This window comes from Eleginops maclovinus, chromosome 6 (genome assembly GCF_036324505.1).
Source record: "Eleginops maclovinus isolate JMC-PN-2008 ecotype Puerto Natales chromosome 6, JC_Emac_rtc_rv5, whole genome shotgun sequence".
In the NCBI taxonomy this organism is placed as follows: Eukaryota; Metazoa; Chordata; class Actinopteri; order Perciformes; family Eleginopidae; genus Eleginops; species Eleginops maclovinus.
Genome location: NC_086354.1, coordinates 20,028,305 through 20,049,359, shown reverse-complemented (window position 1 = coordinate 20,049,359; position 21,055 = coordinate 20,028,305). Strand labels below are relative to the sequence as shown.

The following is a 21,055-nucleotide window of genomic DNA, read 5'->3' as shown; positions in this document are numbered from 1 at the left end:
GATAGACCTTTCTTTTTAGGGAACATTAGGTATATTTAAAGCTTCACATTGGCAGTCCCATCTCTAGCACACCAACTATCTACATTTTGTTGTGTCTCGGTAGCTTGATTTCCCCTCCTTGGTCGTCCCTCCCCTTGACCTGATTAACTGCCCCGCCCTTATTGTTTACACCTGTGTTCACCTTGTATATGTAAGCTGTGTTTGTCTCTGTGCCCAGTGCCAGATCGTTTTCAGTTGTCACCACGCTAGTGTGCGTTATGCTTTGACTTTTGTGACTATGGAATATTACCTCGAGTAAAAACCTTTTTTGGAAACTCTTTTTGTGTCGAGTCGTGCATTTGGGTTTTATTGTGCCCCAGACGTAACACATTTGGGGTCCACAGTGGTTGAAACATTTTCTCGTAAAGATCCAGAATTATTTATTTTATACCAAAACCAACATTGCAGCAATGTATAGATTGCTGAAGAGATGGGTTTCTCAAAATACAAAACAACGATGTTATTTGTTAAAGTATAGCACATCATTCAAAGTTGTAATTTACATTTTTACTCATCTGGAAACAAACCCAATTATAAAGTGTGACCTACAAAGGGAGGCCTTTGATGAAGGCTAAATCTTGTCTTGTTACAATTCTGCTTTAAATGTAAATTTTAAGTGTTTGCTGCCACAGATAGCTGTTAACTTTAATGACTTCAATCAACACAGTTGACTTGTTTTAGAGACATCAGTCTGAGCTCTCTGATTTTCCGCTGGCCTTAAACGTGCCTCGGTTGCACAAGAGAACACCTGACACCATCCAAAGAGATTTAGTGTTGGAAAGCAACTTCTTCTCTCCGTAATCTCTTAATTGGTACGGAAAACTACAGTTTCTCAAGAGAGTAGTTTTTGTAAATATTTTCTCGTATTTTTGTTAACATAATGTCATAATGTATAATCCAAGAAGTCAGAAATATATTTTGTAATCCCCTGTAGTGTGTTATATAGGTATCTATGCTTGTAAATGGTCTACAAAGGCTAACATCCCTGTGTTCCCTAGTTTCTTTCCCACACACTGCACCCCTTCCTGAAACGCCTTCTATTGGCTACCACTGCAACACATTGTATGTGATAGGCTAAAAGGGACGGGACGTCTCCAAGCGGTTGACCAATCACAACAGAGCCTGCAAGCTTACCCATCGAAGCAGACTTGGCTCTGATTGGTTAAACTAACTTGGTTGGGCTCTAAATATGAAGCTGAAGGTAAGAATAAACAGCCTCTTTAAAACATATCATTTTAAACTCTTACTCTTGTGTTGGCAAAGCTGGTCTGAGGTCTAAAGTCATCCACATTATTGGTCGCCAGATGTTAATGTTTATAGTATAATAATGATAAATAATGGCTCCCAGTGGATACTCGTAAAATGGACCAGAATAAGTATATTTCTCATTTGGATGATTCATTTTCAGAATTAAATTCAGCTTTCTAAATTAGTCTTGGTCCACTTCCTGTTGCGATGTATATTAATATCAATGGCTGACAATTTAAACCCAAACTGTTACCTAGCAACACAATGCTAATCAACAGGAATAAGATAAGATGAGATGTTAACACCCTATCACGGCACATCTGCTTCACTGCAGTTGACAGCTCTGCAAACAAACTAACTCATTCTGACAGGACCGCTACAGCAAATCATGCTGTGTGGAATAAAAGCTACCATACAGCGTGGTCTAACTGCTCTGATGTGACTGTTTTAAAAGCAATTACTCTGTGTTGTTGCCACTATTAAGGAAAGGTCCCTCCATCCGCGCCCTTACTTGCCTTTCTACTCCGTTTCTGTGCTGTCTTTCTCTATAAATCCACTCCTGCTGCGGTTCCATTATCTTTATTTCTCCCTGCACGTTGTTTCTCGCACCGATTCGTATTCCATGCAGCTATTTTCAATTTATCCTGGAAGAACCAACCCCAAAAGTTGGAGCATTGCTGAAATGGTTCACATCTTCAGTCAAGTTTTGAAAGATTATGACCAAAACTGAACTAAAGTTAATTTAAAGGTACACTACGCTCTCATTTATAGGATAGTCTGTTTGTATTGCAGGTGATACAGTGGCCTGGAGGCCTACATCATTTAGGATAGCACACACATTCTTGCTGCTTCATTTTAAAGCCCTATACTACTTGATTTCATATGTTTCTTTTTAACATCAAATGATGGGAGTAAATAAGCAACAAAGAGGGGGAAACACATTCTAACTTTTTAAAAGAAATACAACTTAAATATCACCTTCACTATTCTGGGTTTGACATTTAGGTTAATAAAACATACATGTATAATTTGCTTAAAATACAGAACCATAGCAAATAGAGTTCTGAAACTAGTGAGAATTAAATGTTGGTGGTGCATCAATGGAAAGAAAAGAAATGTAATTATTGTGTAAGCTAATTCCAATGTCGACAGGAATCTGTTCATATAAACTAATTAGGTCAATATAAGTACCCAATTACATAGTGTTTGATGTTATCCTACCTCAAGGATTTCATCTGGATTGGTTATCCAGTTTTAGGTCGCTTGTCATCTGGAAGATATTGAGTTTGGACTTCATAATCCTGTGACAGGAAATCCCTGGTGAGGAGCTGCCTGAAACACACTGGTTTGCTATTAGTTTGTGGATCCACATAAAAATGGTTCATTCTTTTGAGACAATAATAAAGTTTTAAAGTCAGTGGGTTGGCAGGCAGTGGTCCATTGAGCTATAGCCTAAAGGAGCTTTTCATATAGATGCTAGTGCTGTAACTTTTGAACAGCAGTAGATTAATTTCCTGTCAGGCCTGAACAGAACCCTGACATCTTCCTGCATATCTGTCATGCTGTACTAGACTTGAGTTATAGTCATTCAATCCAGATTCATTGCCTCCGGATGCTGTATGAAACATATGAGTTATATATATATATATAAAATACATTGGGAGGTCTTTGGCATCGGCGCACTGCAGGGATCATTATCTCCGGATATCCATCCCAAGGCCTGTTGCTACCGTGGCTGCTTCTCTGACCTTTGAGCTGCTTCCTGTCTGGCTAACCTGCGTTGATGTGACCTGGAGGAGAAGTTCAACAGTGGATACCCATGTGTCAACCCGTGTGTGCATGCTTCTGTGTACTGTATGTGTGCGTAGTGTTGGGACACAATGCTGACGGATCTGCTGCAGCTAGTGCAGGCTAAAAATGTCCTTAAGGTCATGACACACTGTGCAGTCACACCTCCTCGCCACAGTGAAGCTCCCTAATGAGCACACAGACTGCAAAGGGTGTGACAGCTCTCCTGTACCGAGCAGAGAAATCCTGATCATCACAGGAGATTTCACTTTTTTGAATGTTGTTCACATTCGTCAGTATCTCACTCGCCACATCTTTCACAAAATGATGACCTTGGAGGCAAAGGTTTATTTCATGTTCACTGAAACATCAGATATAATCATTCAAATTCTTCCACTCTTTCAGTTATTGACATAACAAGAATGCTTTTGGTAAATCTGGTCGATTCAAGACTTGCATTTCCTTCATAATTAACATCTATTCTTGGATTTCAGTGTCTCGTCAAGATGGTATTTCAGATTCTCATTATCAGCACAAGAAATATTGTCCACTTCTTCTTATCTTTCTATCTTACAACAATTATCGTGTTTATTTTAGAATGATTAGAAAAAGATAAGGCGGAAGATAATTTCACTTTTCTTCACAGCACATTATTCTTTTGTATTTTACTTGAGCAAATCTAGAACCAAAGGAAAAACTAATATTATGTTTTCATGTCCAAAATAGTGTTTGGAGTTTAAAGGTGAATCAGATATCAACAGCAGGATTTGAGACTTTTAATGACTCATTTACTATGTTGCAGTGCATATAAATGTACACTGCCTGGCCAAAAAAAAGTTCACACACTCTAATATTTCGTTGGACCGCCTTTAGCTTTCATTACGGCACACATTCGCTGCGGCATCGTTTCCACGAGCTTCTGCAACGTCACAACATTTATTTCTGTCTTGCATTAATTTTTTGCCAAGATCTTGTATTGATGACGGGAGATTCGGACCACTGCGCAAAGTCTTCTCCAGCACATCCCAAAGATTCTCAATCGGGTTTGGGTCTGGACTCTGTGGGGGCCAATCCATGTGTGAAAATGATGTCTCATGCTCCCTGAACCACTCTTTCAAAATCTGAGCCCGATGGATCCTGGCATTGTCATCTTGGAACATGCCCGTGCCATCAGGGAACAAAAAAATCCATTGATGGAATAACCTGGTCGTTCAGTATATTCAGGTAGTCAGCTGACCTCATTCTTTGGGCACATTGCTGAACCTAGACCAGACCAACTGCAGCAACCCCAGATCATAGCACTGCCCCCACAGGCTTGTGATTTTTTTTTTGGCCAGGCAGTGTATATAGATTTCGATGTAGATTTTGTCATCCTGCATCATGATTATTTTTACTTTACTATTGGTACTTTTTCTAAACATTTTTAGTTTAAAGCATTTGTTCCTTGTGGTATAGTTACTCTTACCCGAGTGAAAGATCTGATTCTTTGTTCAATGACTGAATGTAACCAGAAAAACAGCAAATAAAAAAAAGCCCTGACAAAGATTTACAGCGACGTAAAATGAATGAAGTAGTCACGCAAATGATCAAAAATCCTCAGTCACTGTGTCCTTTTTAGAGGACAATGGAAACCATTTTTTGGCACAATAGCATTGCTGCACCCTGGTCTATAATTTCAAGTGTTGTCACATTAAATTATAGAGCAGTGCTACTCCATATTTGAGGCATTTCAGTGTCTCCTTCTAGATTTTTCTGACATGATACACAGTGCACTGGCTTAATGAAAACAATACTTTTTATTTTGGTTATGTATATATTTACATGATTAAAGCTTATTAAAGATATCTACTGTTGTGTGTATAAATAAACCATTTAATATAGTTTGAGAGGAGGAAAATGGGATGTTGTGCGGATACAAAAAACACAGATGTACAGTTACAGTAAAAATGCTTCTAGGACAGCCAACATTCATGCACAAGAGCTGTTATCCTCTGGCTCACAGAACAAACCGCACTGAATAAGGCATACAAACTTGCTGAAAGTTACAAAAAAGCCAACATCTCATAGTACTAAATAAAAGGCAACCAGTTTTGCTGTTTGCTGAAGTACTTTGACTTCAAGACATAAATATGAACCGGGTGACTGAGAATCTTCATAGACACACAAAAGCCAAGTACAGAATCTATACAGGTGCATTATCATGATTCACTACATTTCTCATTGTCTTGTACAAGGTCAAGTGCAAAAACTTTTGAAAGGAAGAGTCCCACGTTACTTAGAAAGCCAAATGGAGGAAGTGAGAGACGGGAATGAATTAGCAGAAGATGATGAATAAATGGCAAGGAAAGAAAGGAAACAAAACGAACAATTAGTGAACACAGTAAAAGTATGAATACATTAGTGGGCATGAATAAAATCAAGACTGAATGAGAAAAAGCATTATGAAAATGTAGACTTTGTCCCGGAAAAAGCTTTCATTTTGTAGAGAAAAGGACTGTGGAAATGAAGTTGTATGTTTTTGTGTTAAAAGTTGCTATTAGTTCCATTATTAAATAATGTTTCATAAATGCACTCATTTTAATTTATGAGGCCACTCATTATTGAAGAGAAAATGTTAAGTTTTCGCATGGAGAATATCTTAATTGATTAACTTTTCATATGAAAACAGGCAAATAGCAAGATAACGGTAAAACATTTACAAATAATGCCCAAAACAAATCAGCAGAATGTCATAAATAAATAAATAACATTTATAAGAACATTCAGGCGCAACAATCCATTTTTACCTTGTTTTCATAATCTCTTCTACGTGTACAGTTCATAATTGTCCTCCCCTTAAGAGTCGTCTTCAGTCTTAATGATGTGGAAAAGCGTGACATTAAACAGGACTTGGTGGCCGTTGTTCCAGCCGTAGAGGGCGCGGTCCCTGGCGTTGTAGTCCAACATGGACATGTGGAAGTACTGGTTGTGAAAGGGAATGTCTGTGTACTCGTACGTGGAGGTTTTAGTGGAGTAGGCATAGTACACCTTAGCACCGGTGAGATGGGAGTTAGTGATGTAGAGCGTCCCACAGATCATAAAAGACTCGCCGGCGTTCCTCTTCGAGTACTCCGTGTCCCACGTGTTGAGGATCTGCAGAGTATCCGGGTTCAGCTGGCTGATCACGATGTTCCCCGCGTTCTGGTTAGTGGCGTACACCGCCCACAGGCCCAGCTCATCCGCCATCAGGTCGATGTCGGAGAAGCCTCCCCAGGTGTAAGGGTACACGTTATGAAACCCCGCGGACTCCAGCGCCCTCTGAGTGACCACGCGGCCCGTCTCGAAGCTGTACCTCACTACGATGTTGCTCTGCATCTTGTTGTAGTACAGGGAGCCGTTGTAAACCACGTGGTCGGTGCCGGCCCATTTGAAAGGCAGGTTGTAGGTTCTCGACTCGACTCCCGCCACAAAATCGGGGATGGATTTATACTCTTTTACTATCTTGTTGTTGGTGTAGCTGTCCATGTACCAGACCTGAGGACAAATAGATACAGACAGCCTTCCTGTGATGATTATTCATAAGAAATTGTGCCACCTATAAACGTACTAACATCTTAACTCATTCAGTTGTGGGTGACCTTATCATCACCTGAGAAATACAAATAAATGTCACACATGTCATATGTCCTTGATCAAAAGTGTAGAAAAAAAGGGCTTTTACTGAAAGAAAAAGGATGAAACAAGAGCTTCATAAAAGGGAACATAAAAAAAGACCTACCGGACAGTTGTTGGAGGCCAGACATCCAATTACCTTTTATGTTTTTTGAAATGGTATTGAATAGACCCAACTAGGACAGAAGGTGGTTCACGTACACAACTCTAGGACTAATGATTGGACTTTTAGGCATGGATAATGTTTTTTATATGGTTTTGAGGATTTTATTCCATCAATTGAATAGGTTTTTAATATTTACGTATTGATGGAGTGGTCGATAGAACTCGAAAAATGCTATATAATGTAAATGCAGTCCATTTAGGGCGGTGGTGGCAAAGTCCATAGGGGGTTTGCCTGGGAACTGGAAGGTCACCAGTTCAAGTCCCCGAAAGACCAAGTGCCACCGTGGTGTCCCTGAGCAAGACACTGGTTACCTACACTGCTCCCCGGGCGCCGTACATAATGGCAGCCCACTGCTCCTAACACTAGGATGGGTCAAATGCAGAGACCGCATTTCGTTGTCCTAGTACTTGTACTCTGTGCAATGACAATAAAGTTGAATCTTCTTCTTCTTCTTCTTCTTTACCATTTAGTCCACTTGATCAGTGATTCTAGAAGTAGTCCAATCCTCTGTTACGTTAACATGTATGCATTTTTAACTCTATGTGCACAAGGAGGCAGGTGTCTTAATGCAAATGACTGCTTCATGTTGTTCGACTAAATGAGGGTTGACAAAAAAAATGAAAACGTTTTGGCAGAAGGCAGAAGACACTGCTATGAAGTAAGTCAAATAGCACAGCAATCACTCACTGGATTCCAACAAAGCAGAGAGAGTAATTATGTTAAACACCTTTACTTAGTCTAACATAATGTATCCAATGTTATGCCAGACAAAATATAAGTAAATACAATTTTTTGACTTAAAAAGCTATTTCAAGCCGGGTTCACAGAGTGCTTTTGCACTTATTTAAATAGAGAAAAACTGGCTTTGCAAATGCATATGAAGAGAGAAGTGTTTGACGTGTTAGGTTAAGCCTCAAGGATACACACATCGTAGTTTGGCAAGTAACACTGAACAAAAGTTGTTTCTTAAAGCTCCACATGGTAATCATCCTCTCTCTGACTCTATTGTGTGACTGTTTGCGTGGTTGTTTTAAGTACTAGTTTGTTGTGTTCTTTGATTCGTCTCTCTTCTTTAAAAACTGGCTGGCCTTTAATGTGTCTAAGGCTTTTTGGATAATTGACAAAATCCTCAACCATGTGGTGTATTTAAAGGCAGTTACTTTCCCGTTTAAGCGGTGTGATATGAAGGCCCTGTGCCATGTGTTGACTACACATTCATTTAAGGAATTTCACAATGTCCTACAAGCCACATCAAGTTCTATGCTTGATCCCAGCAGTATAAAAAAGTTTCAGTGAGAATGGTATTGTAATTCTATTACATCTTCTACTGAACAACAGGAGGGTTGCAGTTCAATTACATTTTTTAAACCACCCTGTGTTGCTTCAAAAGATAACAGCACACAGCAAACACCATTAACTTGGCTCACCCTGTTGTTTTTGGGAGACGCCTGCGGGTCGGTCATCCAGGCTCCAAATCTGGTCCCTGAAGTTTTCACAGTCTGCGGCCCAGTGATCTTCATTAGCCTGCCACATGCTGCGAACACATCACACAGCTCTGGTTACATAATGCACCAGCTCCACATGACACAAACTACAGCCAGCGTTATGTTGGTAGAATTGGAACAAATCCCAAGGCTTTGGATCGCTGCAATCTGTGGCTCACGGATAAACAAAGGAGTCTGAGACATTAAGACACATGCTTTTTTTCTGCTATTATAGAAATGAGGAGGATAACCTGACGCTTGCACTGTATAACTAGTAAAACCTCTTCCTATGTGTCAGAGTTATCCCACATGTTGTTATATTTAAAGTAGCTGCACTTAATTAATCTTGCCAGACACTTTAATTGTGCTTTAACAGGCCATCACTTGCACGCACGAGTGCAACTTCCCTATTAAGTATTTAACTGCTTTTCTACTTACTCTTCATATTCAAAGCACAATTAATGCTTAAGTGATCATCTTGAACTCGGGCAGACTTCCAGCCACATCCCATTAGCATTCACATGTTAGTTTTTTCCTGTTGAAACTTTGACAGGTTCCATCAGTGTTGATGACATGGCAGTTGGCAAATTGGGAGTTTAGTTATGCAGACATTTATGAGAGGCAAAGCTGCTCTCGAGGCAAAATTGATCTTATTACATGAGTTAAAGATCAACCCTTGAAGGGAAAGGAAGGAACCAGAAGGAACGTTTTTTTTTTTAAAATTAGTAGCCAGAGTAATCCTGTCAAGCTTCTTCCTGCAACCTCCTTTTACTTCTAGCTTTGAAAATTGTTCTTATGAGGTCTGCTCAACAGGAGACTGCAGTACTACTGCCGCCTGCTCTGTATCAAACATCTGCAACAAGCTGCAAGAAATTATCCTATGATCCCTTGACCATCGGATCATCTGTGGTTACCATGCGTGTCTGCTTTTTATGTGATGGACATACTGAGTTTGCTCATGCAGTTGCGGAGCCGATTTTCCAGGTTTAGGACTCTCTGCTGCAGCTCCTCGTAGTCGTAGGCTCCCATTTCCTCCTGGATGCCCATCAGCACGGCAGACAGGTTCCTGATCTCCTCTTTGAACTGGGAGATGAGCTTGGCGTCGGTCTTGTATTGCTCCAGGACTGGGATCAGCGGCTGCAGGGACTCCATCTTCCCCTTTAACTCCTAGAAAACAACAAGAATACACCGCTGCAAAAACAAATCTCTAGAGCTGGGAAGAAAACTGAAGCATGTTGTCTCCTCTGTATATTCCCCTTTTTCTGTAGTTGAATAAATGTGACTCCAAGACTCTACGGGCAGATCTATTCCAAATATATTATGATGCTTTAACTGGATCTTGTTATATTAGTGGGAAAATACCTGATCTTGTCTGATTTGATTTTAGAAAGGAAATCTATTCATCTATTCAGAGGCTTCTCAGGTTTCTTTAGAGGAGATCCTTCCACCGCCTCTCCTGTGATGTTTCTAAAAGTTTAACATCAAACGAGAAAAAACCTGAAAGTTTTTGTTGACGAGCGTCTTCCTGTCAGACTCGATCTGTCGAAACTTTGACCGCAGTCCTTTGATCTGGCTCTCCATCCTCATGATGTACTGAAAGTCCCTCTGCGTCCGCAGGTTCAGCACCTCGATTGACTGCGACATGTTCTGCACCTTTTGAAAGGAATGAAACAGCGCAGCATTGATTTTATTTTTTCCCTCGTCCACCACCAGATTAAAATGTCCTCCATGTTCAGCAGTTCAGTGCCCTGCCATGCTCTAACTTCCCGTGGAACAAATCAACATTTTGACCTCCAACAAGATTGTCTTTTAACCATCCATGTGTGAGCTGAATAAAGCATTGACTGCATTTTAAATGGACATATCGCTGTTTTATAGCTCCTATCTTTCTCTGTTTTCTATCAGCTATTACCTATATATTTCATTACAGTGGTTAACTATTAAATCTGCCAAGTTTCATACAAGATGTTTGACACAAAAACATCACAGTTTCTTTCTCTAGTGTGACAAAAGCTTACTAGGTTTATGGGGCATGTGAACAAGAAGAAATGTAATCCTTTCTCTTGCCTCCCTTTGACTCTATTTCTAACCAGCCAACATCATTGTTGCATATCACTAGCAAAGTGGCACAACACTCACACATTGTGTCCTGCATACGGCTCTGGCTCTGGTAGAGGGATCCTGAAACGGCCCTACTGAAGCCCTCGGGCAGCTTAGTACATTAGTTTCCCAGTGAATGACAGAGAGCAACCTTTAGCGTAAAGTGTTAAAATGTAGGCTAGAGCCGTGTTATATGGCACACTGACTGCGGAAAGTGACTCCAGTGCAGGGCTGTTTGTAGATAAATCACTACTGTCACAGGGAAAAATATCTTTAAATTCATGATGGTAGATGTAAGAAGGGAACAAAGTATTTAAAAGCTGATTTTCTTATGAGGTCACTGAGAGAAATCAAAAGCTTGAATACTGATAATGCTAGAAACATCAGAAAGAGCCTTGAATGATATGTTACTCAAAACTAAACAAAAACCCTCCAATTCTGTTCAGGTGGGATGGAGTGCGTTCTTGTGTTCTCAAGCATCCATTCAGCCAGCTGATTTCATCCATGTAATATATTCAGAAGAGGAAAACAGGGTTATGAACCCGACTGGCGCAATCTCTCAAAGGGATTATGGCAACAAAGAAGCATGAATAAAGATGGGAAACAACGTGATATTTCTCTATGAGAGTAGGTGATGTGATGGTTGCTTACAGTAAAAGTGTGGGTTCTACGAGTCTGTGTTTGTGTGTGTGTGCCTGACACTGTGCACCTACCTTCTCCAGTAGCTGGCGGAGCTGTCTGCCTTTGGCATCTCTGGAGCACAGATTCTGTTCAGGTGCCACCACCGTGCAGATACAACGCCCATCTGCATCTTGAGCGGAGCTGTACACCTGCCACCCCTCCTTTGGCCTGATGGTCTGCATACAGAAACACAGGCGTAAACACACACACACACACACACACACACACACACACACACACACACACACACACACACACACACACACACACACACACACCTCATGGGCCACCCTTTATTCTCCCTTCTGTACCCACAGCCAATTCCACTGACATACAAAAAAAAAGTGTGGGCTTTTAAAGAATACATTGCTTGTAATATATTCCTCCACACTATATCTTCACCAGTGATTTCCTCTTCAACAATAAATAGTCTTTCCTGGCCTTGATGAATAACTCCTCTGTTTCTTCTCTCTAGGCCTGATATGAAAGTCCTGCAGGGAAATGCAGATAAACCTGATTTGTTGGAGCTTTTCCCACTCCTTATTACATTCAATATGCTCCCTAGCATAGTTTAAAGTTTGAAGAATAACAAGTTTCGTTTTGTAGGCCAGTGCAGCATATGTTCAGGCAGCATCACCAATGCGCACACGGTAAAAATGACTTTGCTCCAAATATTGATCAAAGTTTCAGTGCTGGAAAAGTTGAATGCTGTCCGCCACTCAAACAGCATCAGTGTTTCAAAAATACTGTTTATTTTCAGCATAGGAAATTATCACAAGCCTCCAGCCAAATGCTGGCAACCTTTGACTGTGGACTGTAAATTGTCTGCACTACCGGCTTCTTTGGCAGACGACCAACCATTATTTGGATTTTGTTTTGCATCCTAAAACCCAATCTGGCCGCAGAATAATATGAGAATGTGAACTTTGGCATCGAGCAGGCTTTGAAACTTGTGGATAGAAAAGAGTGCCCTTTTTTCAAAGTGCAGGCATCCCTTTCCCATTCATCCAATCTGTCAGCCAGAGTAGTTTAAAGAGTATTTGAAATCCGCCAGGGATGATCATAGCCCCTCAGAGCTAAGACATCTCACGGGGGAAAAAGCTCAGTTAGATTTTTAATTTTTGCTAAATTAGACTGCTTTTCGGTAGTAATATTACTGCCAGAGGAAAGTCTTATGTTTGAAGAAGAAAATAGCTTACCAAATTCTTACAATGTAGTAATGTGTGGGTTTAAACACCTGACACATCTGCTTCATCTTCTTTTCACTTTGTTATCATAAAGTAAAAATATATATATACTTCTCGAGCTTTCCGCCCCTCTCCCAGCACAACTATCTAAAGTTGGCATTATCAGATTGTACGATAATTGTTTCAGGTGTTCTCAGAGCACGGCAGGCCTGATCTTTGTCATCAATACTATTGGTTGCCGGAAAAGTTTGCGAAGGATAAAAGCCATTAAACGCCACTAATGCTCAATGTCACGATGAGCCAAACTACTCTGCAAATTGCATAGGAAAATATATAATGCATTTACATTGTAAGTATGGGAGATACCAAATGTCTGTATCTGGAATCTGCATCTCTTTCATAAAAGATAAACTAAATAAAAGAGGAGAACTAACTTTTTTTAGCTCTTTATTTTCATGACCTTGCTTTGAATGGCTCTCAAAAGAAGCCAGCTTCACTATTCTGCTAAAAACGGTCTTTCTCCTCTGTCTCTTGAGTGACGCACATCCTTACCCCCTTTTCTCACTCTCACATTTCCCCTTTTTTAAATGAATCTGTCACTCAGCCAAGCCAGATGCACTCTCTAACTCTGCACAAAGGGGTTTTCTGTAATTTAAGTCATTCAGACAGCTGGTTCCTCTTTTGTTTGTGCCGTTAATTTCGACTTTTTAACAGATCTGTATTCCGCTCTGAGTGTCCTGTAAACGTCACTGTTTTTGTGCAGAAATGAGAGACATTAATTCTGCACATGACTTTCAATCATGGCAAGGTGATACAGTATGTTAGGACACTGCTCAGCAACCAAGACACTTTCACAGAGATCGTACTCGGCAAGGGTGGGTTGAACCTAATCGACCAATTTTCTGGAGAAAATGGCTTGGTGATCTGCAAGCTGCTCCTCCTAATTTGTGATACATCTCCCATTTCACAAAGGTTATACTAGCAGGACAATTTCCCTACAAGTATCACATTTAAAAAAAAAAATAGATAAGGTTGCATGATGAAAAAAATGGCAACAGAAATTCACGAATCATTTCACTTGAATCAGTGAGAGAGAGGATATGCGTGTAGGCAATGCCTGCCAAGATGTTTAGTGCAGCTTTTTTCTGGGAAGGGGATTTGGATGTAATTCACAGCAGCAAATTATGTTGTATTTATTTATTTATTTACAATGATTGAACTCTCCCTTAAAAGTGACTTATATGCCTGGCAATGCTCCAGGATCAATATCAGCGCTATGTGGTTAATGTAGGCAATAAACATGAGTGCTGTGAGGATGCACCTTCCTCTACATCCACTTTAAATTCTCTATTCTTTTAAAGTCTGTATTGTTTGAGAAATCTTTTTCCCCCCACACCATTTGTGCCATTTGTGCCACAGTGCCAATGTTGGATTGTGTACAAGCTACAGTGACTAAAGCAAAGAAGCAGCCAAACATGCAAACAAACAACCTGAAATGACTCATTCTCTCTGTTGGTCACTTACCAACCATTGTGCAATGCTCCACCCTTACTGAAAAAATCCCCAATCAAGTGGAGTTTAAAACAAGGACGCAACACCCCATGCTCGTGTTGAAGTTTATTATATTCTTTTCTGAGATAAATGAGAGGGCAGTGAACTCACCACTGACGGGCAGTATCCGAACAGCAGCAGGAACAGCAGCGGGTTCAGGACCACGGACAGAGACCACATCCTGACGGCTGCAGTATGTTTCCCTCCTCCGCCTCCTCCTCCTCCTCCTCCTCCTCCTCCGCGACGCTCACAACAATTTTCACGCAAGTTTCTTCCCGTGGGCTCGCGCCACCTAGTCTACTAGGCGCTGGTGAAAAACACGACTTCTGCGGAGGAGGAGGGGGGCACAGCCATACACTCGTCCCCTGGGCAGCGGGGAACAACGTCGCCACTGCACGAGAGGAGAAAAGTTTGTGGGGATGCATGCAGAGAAAAACCTCGCTGCGTTTAGGGACAATTCTTCACGGATATGACATCATCCAGCTGCCGCGCTCTCGACTTTTAATGTGTCCAGCTTGTTGTGTGTGTGTGTGTGTGTGTGTGTGTGTGTATGTGTGTGTGTGTGAGAGAGAGAGGAGGAACCACCCGCAGCTGTCTGCTGACAAAAGTTGCAGCTGTTGGTATTCACAAGAAAATAAGAGAAAGAGGCACGAGTGCAGAGCTGCCGCTGCGTTTTTGTTCCCGGGTGCACGCGCAAAGACGGAGAGATAGTGAGATAGTGAGAGCGCGCGAGCGGATTGGATAGTATTATAGCAGCAGGAAAAAACACATATTTACTTTTGTATGGCAAGCATTGTTTTTGTTTTTGTTGACGATGATGGGTAACCTGCTTGGTGCAAACTGAACCGATACTGATACTAAAGGTTGAGTTTACAAACAATGACCACAAACATTTCCAAGCATCCAATTTATAGCAAGAAAAAGAAAACAATTATACATACTGAATATACAATAACAAAATGTCTTAGTGTCATAGTATAGTTTAACTTATAGAAAAGTATAGAAACATAATGGTGTGGTAAACCATACACAAATATAAAGTCATAGCAAAATAGGCGTCATACATTTCATAAAATAGCTAATTATATTATGTGATTAAAATCTTTGAGTTCATTTTGCCATAAAAAGCCTTAAATAGTCAAATATAATGTCAAATGAAATGTCTGAATGTCACATTATAGTCTATCATAACATGCAATATGTTGAAGTGTAAAATAACATACACCGTGGCAGTATAATATGTCCTTAAAACTGTCATAGTTTATTATTAATAGCCATTAATCGTCGTAAATGGTTATTTAGTATTCCATAAAAAATCTATAGAATAGTTTTCCATAAAAAGTCATCAGGTTTTATTGTATGATGTGTCGAAGAATGTAGTTAAAAGTCATAGTATAGTTTAAAATGTGTCATAGTAAAGTCTGACAAACATTATCCATAATATACTGTGTGATGATACAAAATGTGAGTAGTATGTCCTGGAAAATGTCCCAGTATAAGGTCATAAACATTTCATTAAAAGTCATAATATAGAAAAGGTTAAAAGAGTCATGGTATAATTTTTCATTCAAAAAAGTCATGTAAGGGCCAAAGCGTTGTCTCTCATTAAACTGTCTTAGTTTATAAGAATCCAAAAGATGCCATATGCATTCATAAACAATAGAAACGAAGCTTTGTGTGGTTTGTTGCTGTTTTTCTCCGGCTAAAGCAATGAAGCGTTCATTCTGCATACTGATAGAGTTCACAGTTTGTGGAGGAGTAAGACGCACAGCTTTATATTCAGCCTTTTGTTTTCAAGCTGTTAACTTCAGTAAAGATTTATATGAGACCACTGGCAAATGTTTGACTGCACATAAACCTTCAGACACTTTGCTGTTTTTGAAGTAAGCCGGAAAAATACTAATGAAGTAAAAGTGCTTCAGGCTACTTTGGTATGACATTCATTCTGTATACAAGTTACCAGTTTTTTTTTTTACAGTTGTTCAAGAAGATTGTCTGCAGCATTTGGAGAAGTGTCTTTGACAGTATTGGAACATAAAAAGGTAGTCAAACATCGGTGCCTGAGTTTATATCTCATAAGGATGACATGACACACTACAAAACACTGCGTGGACTCCTACAGTCTTAAAAACATACATCATTAGTTGAGAAATTGCCTTTTTGGTGGGCATCTCATTTCCTGGCATATTTGATCTTTTCTATCACACATGCCTTGAACATTCAGATCCCCTAAATTGCTCTTGACTGGAGCCAAGTCTTCAGACTTTGATTGCCATCCAGACCTTTCCCGAGAGGATGTGCTCACAGGCACCTGCCGAAGGGGCAATGTCCTTGACTGCACGAGTCAACTCCGCCCTGGTGAGAATCCTTTAAATTTTTGTATGCCAATCAATCTCTAAGAAAGAACACAGATCTGTTCTTTTTTTAGTCTTTGTTTTGGCGGTTCAAAGGCAGCAAACGAGACAGGAGGATGCAAAGCTCTGTCAGGTTAGGAGCACATATTTAGTTTAGACACAGGGCGAGTAGGTGAGGCGTCCAGATTCTCATTATGGTAACAACGATACATTTCATTTAGCTAATGCTTTTATCCAGAGGGTCTTACACAAGTTGCAATAAACCAAGAAGAAACAAGTTCAGAAACAGCAAGAGAAATACCGATGCATAAGTCAAACCATTGTTAGTTCTGGTGCATTCATTTGAAATGTGCTTGTACTAGAGTTTCTTTAGGTTTTTTTGCTAGATTTAATGGTCAAAGCGCAGGCAAACTGGTAGGTTTTCAGTCTGCAACTGGATATTCAGATTCTCCGCTGTACTGCTATCGATGGGGAGCTTGTTCCACCATTTTGGAGCCAGGGTAGCAAGCCTTCAATGTGCACATCAGGTGTGTATGAGCACAGGTGGTGTAAACTGCAGAGCCGAGGTGTAGCGGTGTCTCGAGGCCCTGTCAGGATCAGCAGCAGGTTGGGAAGAGGTGATGGGTTGGGCAGTGAAGCACAGTACTGTTGGAGAGTTTTCCAGTGAAACTGTTTGAACAGGGAATACTTGAACTCCAGGAGTGTCTTTGACAGGAGAAGAAGACAGAAGTTGCTTGGCACACTCGAACAAAGGGTTTTTGTGAGCCATGACCTGCATCCCTGATGAGATTCTCTCCGGCACTAACAGTGGCTGCTGCCTTCTTTGTTGCTAAATCCACTTCAAATTGCTTATGACGGATGATGAGCCTGGGGTGTCCTTTGCAGTTCGAATACACTTTCAAAATTGCTACAGTGTTTTTACTGAAGGAGTGTGAAATCAATAGAGTATGGAAAAGGGTTTATGCTGTAAACACATCAGATGTATTGTGTCTCTTGGTATTCAAAAAAATATCAACAGCGAGAACAAGCAATTATATTGCGACAAAGGAGACACCAGTCGATACAGAGTGTTTATGGTGTTCCTGTCTAATAGCTGCAAATTACACGATGCTGCCAATTCTAAACAAGTCACTTTGTCTTTTTACAGGAGTGTGTGCACTTGTTCTTCTCACTCTTTTGCTTCAGCTTACCCAATTGTTCCAGTTCACAAAGTTTCTAGCTTTTTATCTAAACAGTTGGGGCCGTGAACCCTCACTCTGAATAGTTTGAGGACTGTTAGCTTTCCAGATTTTGGCCCCATTGGTATGTAGGTAAACCAGCAGTCCCTACTGTGACGTTTGCGTTGTTAGTAGCAATGTAAGCTAAGTCTAAGGATAAAGGGTGTGCTACTGTATAGTGTACAGATTGTAAAACCCATTGAAGTGTTTTTGGGATACTCAAATAAAAGGAAATAGACGTGAACATAGTTAAACAGCATTTCCATAACAAGGAAAAATGTTCCTTTTCTTACTGGAAATATATCAGTGATCACTGCCATACAATGTCTTACTTTTTATATTCTCTTCTTTCTGTTTCGAGTAACATTTCAATCACATTTGTGTGTTTTTTCTTTGTTTATTTAACGGCATTCTTGTAGCTTTAATACCCATTAATTAAATAAAATGGACCAAAACTACAGTACATTTAAAATCCTTGTCCATGTAAAAGAGATTAATAATATAGCCTGTGCACAGTACGTTAGCCATACTGATGTATGTACATATACATATGTTGGAACTATTTTACTCAGTTTCTGCATGTAACAAAGAGAGGCTCACCACTCTCCATTTAAAAAAGAAATATTACATGCCTTATCACCGCAACTCCTCCAGCCAACAATAGCTATCAATTAGCACATTTTATGAAACATACCCAGAGTAGAAATGATTGTGATGAAATGCCCCCAAAAAAGCTTTAATAGGTGATTAAGAGACACTTGCAGCGCTGTTAATTTACCTTAAGCTAATGACAAGTAGGGAAATCAAGATAGTACAGGAAATCGGAATTGCTTTATAAGGAAAAATATGAGAATAGATATGGTGAGGTGACACATTCTTTTGTTTGTTTGTTTTATTGTGTGGGCTTCTTTTGTTTGCTTTTTTGATTACGTTGGATGAACCAGAGAGTTTGAATTGTGCGTTACTTTGAATGTGATCATCTGTCTCTCTGAGATAGCCCTCAGACAGTTTCAGCGGGGCTTTCTTGTCCTCTGACTTAATTCATGTGGTGATAGGGTCCAGCTCATCATGACCCTGGAGAAGATTAAATTGGTGGAGAAATGTCTAAAAGTAGGGAAAGATTTAACAGTTCTCCTTCTCCTTTATCTGCTATTCTTTTTTAGAAACTGTCTTTCATCTTATTTGACTGCAGCCCACAGCAGCAGTGGAGTTTGGACAGAATTATTTATCCATGTTGACCAAAGTGGGCGTTCAAACAGAGCAGCAATGAGTAGCGGGTTAAAGTTAAAGCATGATTTGAGATTGGATAGAGTGAGGAAGCAGACTTTACTTTACCCAAGCAAACATCCTCCTATTTGACTTCAAGCTTTAATTTCCTTTCCCTGCTTGATTCTGCAGTGAATTGCTCCAAACAGCATAATATTGTTACCGGTTTTAGTACGATTTCTTGACATGAACAACCAATGTCATTAACATGCAATGTTGAGTTGATAAGTCAAACCCTTTAAGGCCACCGATTAAAATGTTACATGCTGTGGCGAAAATTATCTACATGGGTAGGTCAGAAAAACCGCAATTAGACACATTATTGCAAAATCATGTCCTCCAGCTCTATTTTGGACTCATTTGTAATGAAATTTCCATATCTTTGCTCTCATATATGTACCTTATTGGCTCATCTTCCTGTGCCTGACCACTCAAATCCTGCAGGAACATTTTGCAATGTCTTCACTGTGCAGTAGCAACAGTATCATCAACCTCTACATGTATGCTTTGACTGCATCCCCAAACACCAATACACACTTTTAACTTTAGAGTATGTAGGGATCGTCATCCCGTAAACTCGTAAAGTATGTATTTGTCACAAGCAAGTCAGAGGGCAAGTGTTATCAGTTGTCTGCAACCCGGATGATGTGCCAGCACTGTTGTCCAATAACACTAGGTACTGAGACCCCAATTGCAGTAATAAGGGAACGTGATAATCTGAGTTCAAGCATTCTTTGTCATTTTCTGATGTTTTGGCAAAGACTCCAAACAAGTTCTTCTTTGCTACATCAGTTTCATTGTGTTACCAACATTAAAAGCACACTCTGGGCTTCTTATAACTCTCAAAGTCGGTGCAAATGTTTGAGTTTCAATGACTTATAACCAATCAAGAATGCGTTCCATTACCTGGCGCTTCTGTTTAATACTTCATGATGTAAAGACATCTGTTTGCCTGCCAAAAGGCTGTTTACATTTGCATCTTTAGCCATCAGAAAGTAAGCATCTGCACAATTCCTATGTATCTTACTTTGTTCATGCTCTTCAATGCGCTGATGGATATGTTTCCATGCCTTCATACAACCCTTAATGAAGGGATTGTTTGTTTTAGCAGGTGGCGCAAATGCCAAACAAACAGAACAGTACAGTGATTCTGTTTTGTCACTGAAAGTCAACCATTTGCGGTTGGTGCCTTGTTTGTTGTAGAACACTTTGGCTACAGGGGGTGTTGTGGGCTGCTGAGGATGGAAACTAAAAAACATTTGTAGGTCTTGTCTCTGAGGACGAGAAAAATAATCAAATGCCTCCTCATCTATGCTATTGGCTGCCTGTGAGATCTCCTGCTGCACTCCTGCTGTTTCTAAGGTTCCTCGAGCCTCCCTCTCAGCATCTGACTCTCCTATATTATAGCAATTAGTCACATAGACAATTATTGATTAATTATTGATTGAAGTGATTACTTATTTCATTTGGGCTTATTTTGATGCATTTCAAGTAATTAGTTCGTTTTAAATCCTGCTACCTGTTTCCTCTGTGGTCCTGGCCTCTCCATGCCTACTGCATTCTCCTTCAGACTGCACCTGATCCTCTGAGGCTACAGAAAATGTTCATTAAGAGTTGTCTATGTTGCTAGAAAACATGACACACTTTATTTATCCTTTTATTCACTGATTAATTCATTTATTTATTTACTGTAATTGTGGTTGTGTTAAATGATTTGCATGATTTAGTCTACCACCCTACCATGGTTTTCTTCTCTATGCCAATATTTTACATCACAAATGTCTATCTTGACTAACTACAGTATCTTCCTCTACCTGGCCCTTCAGTAGTCGTGCCCTCCTTGGGATCATCAGTAGCACTGGAAGTGGTCTGCTGAGCTGTTGCTAGAAAACAATCGATAACAATAAAAAAATATATTTAATAGTGAGTTGATAACCACAGAGTGCACGCCTCTGTGGAAATGCACGATATGACGGCGAGACGAAAAAGGTTACAGTTGCAGAGGAGATAAGCGTGACAGCACATTTGAAACTGTTTGTCAAAAAATGGAAAAATGGAATGTAAAGCAAGTGTTCGGTTCGTTTACACACAGCAAGCACGGGACGTGAACATCTCTGCATCTGCATTCGTGCTCAGTCCGAAATGGATAGAAATCGACAAGAAAACAGATTCTTCCTTTCACATCAAAGCGTCGTGCCCGCGCGGTGTCCGGATAAGTGCTCATTGCAACTTGAAAATAGAACAGTCTATTCCCTGCACGGGTCTGAGCGGGCTCAGCTCACATTATAATAAATGGGAGGGGAAGGCTTGAACATGAAACATG

General features: G+C 40.2%; 1 protein-coding gene across 2 annotated transcripts; it reads right to left on the bottom strand.

Annotated features, from left to right (window-relative positions):
- Window positions 1-3,820: 3,820 nt before the first annotated feature.
- LOC134866160 (noelin-3-like) lies at window positions 3,821-14,454 on the bottom strand. 2 transcript variants are annotated; one of them, XM_063886153.1, is made up of 7 exons: window positions 14,141-14,454; window positions 14,007-14,110; window positions 11,190-11,333; window positions 9,874-10,029; window positions 9,324-9,543; window positions 8,320-8,426; window positions 3,821-6,588 (listed from the first exon to the last, which is right to left on the bottom strand). In XM_063886153.1, exons 2-7 carry the CDS (start codon window positions 14,073-14,075, stop codon window positions 5,911-5,913), a joined length of 1,374 nt encoding a protein of 457 aa, XP_063742223.1. In that variant the 5' UTR covers window positions 14,076-14,110; window positions 14,141-14,454; the 3' UTR covers window positions 3,821-5,910. The 2 variants fall into 2 exon arrangements, with proteins under 2 accessions (XP_063742223.1, XP_063742222.1); XM_063886152.1 differs by having other exon boundaries at window positions 14,007-14,454.
- Window positions 14,455-21,055: the final 6,601 nt, after the last annotated feature.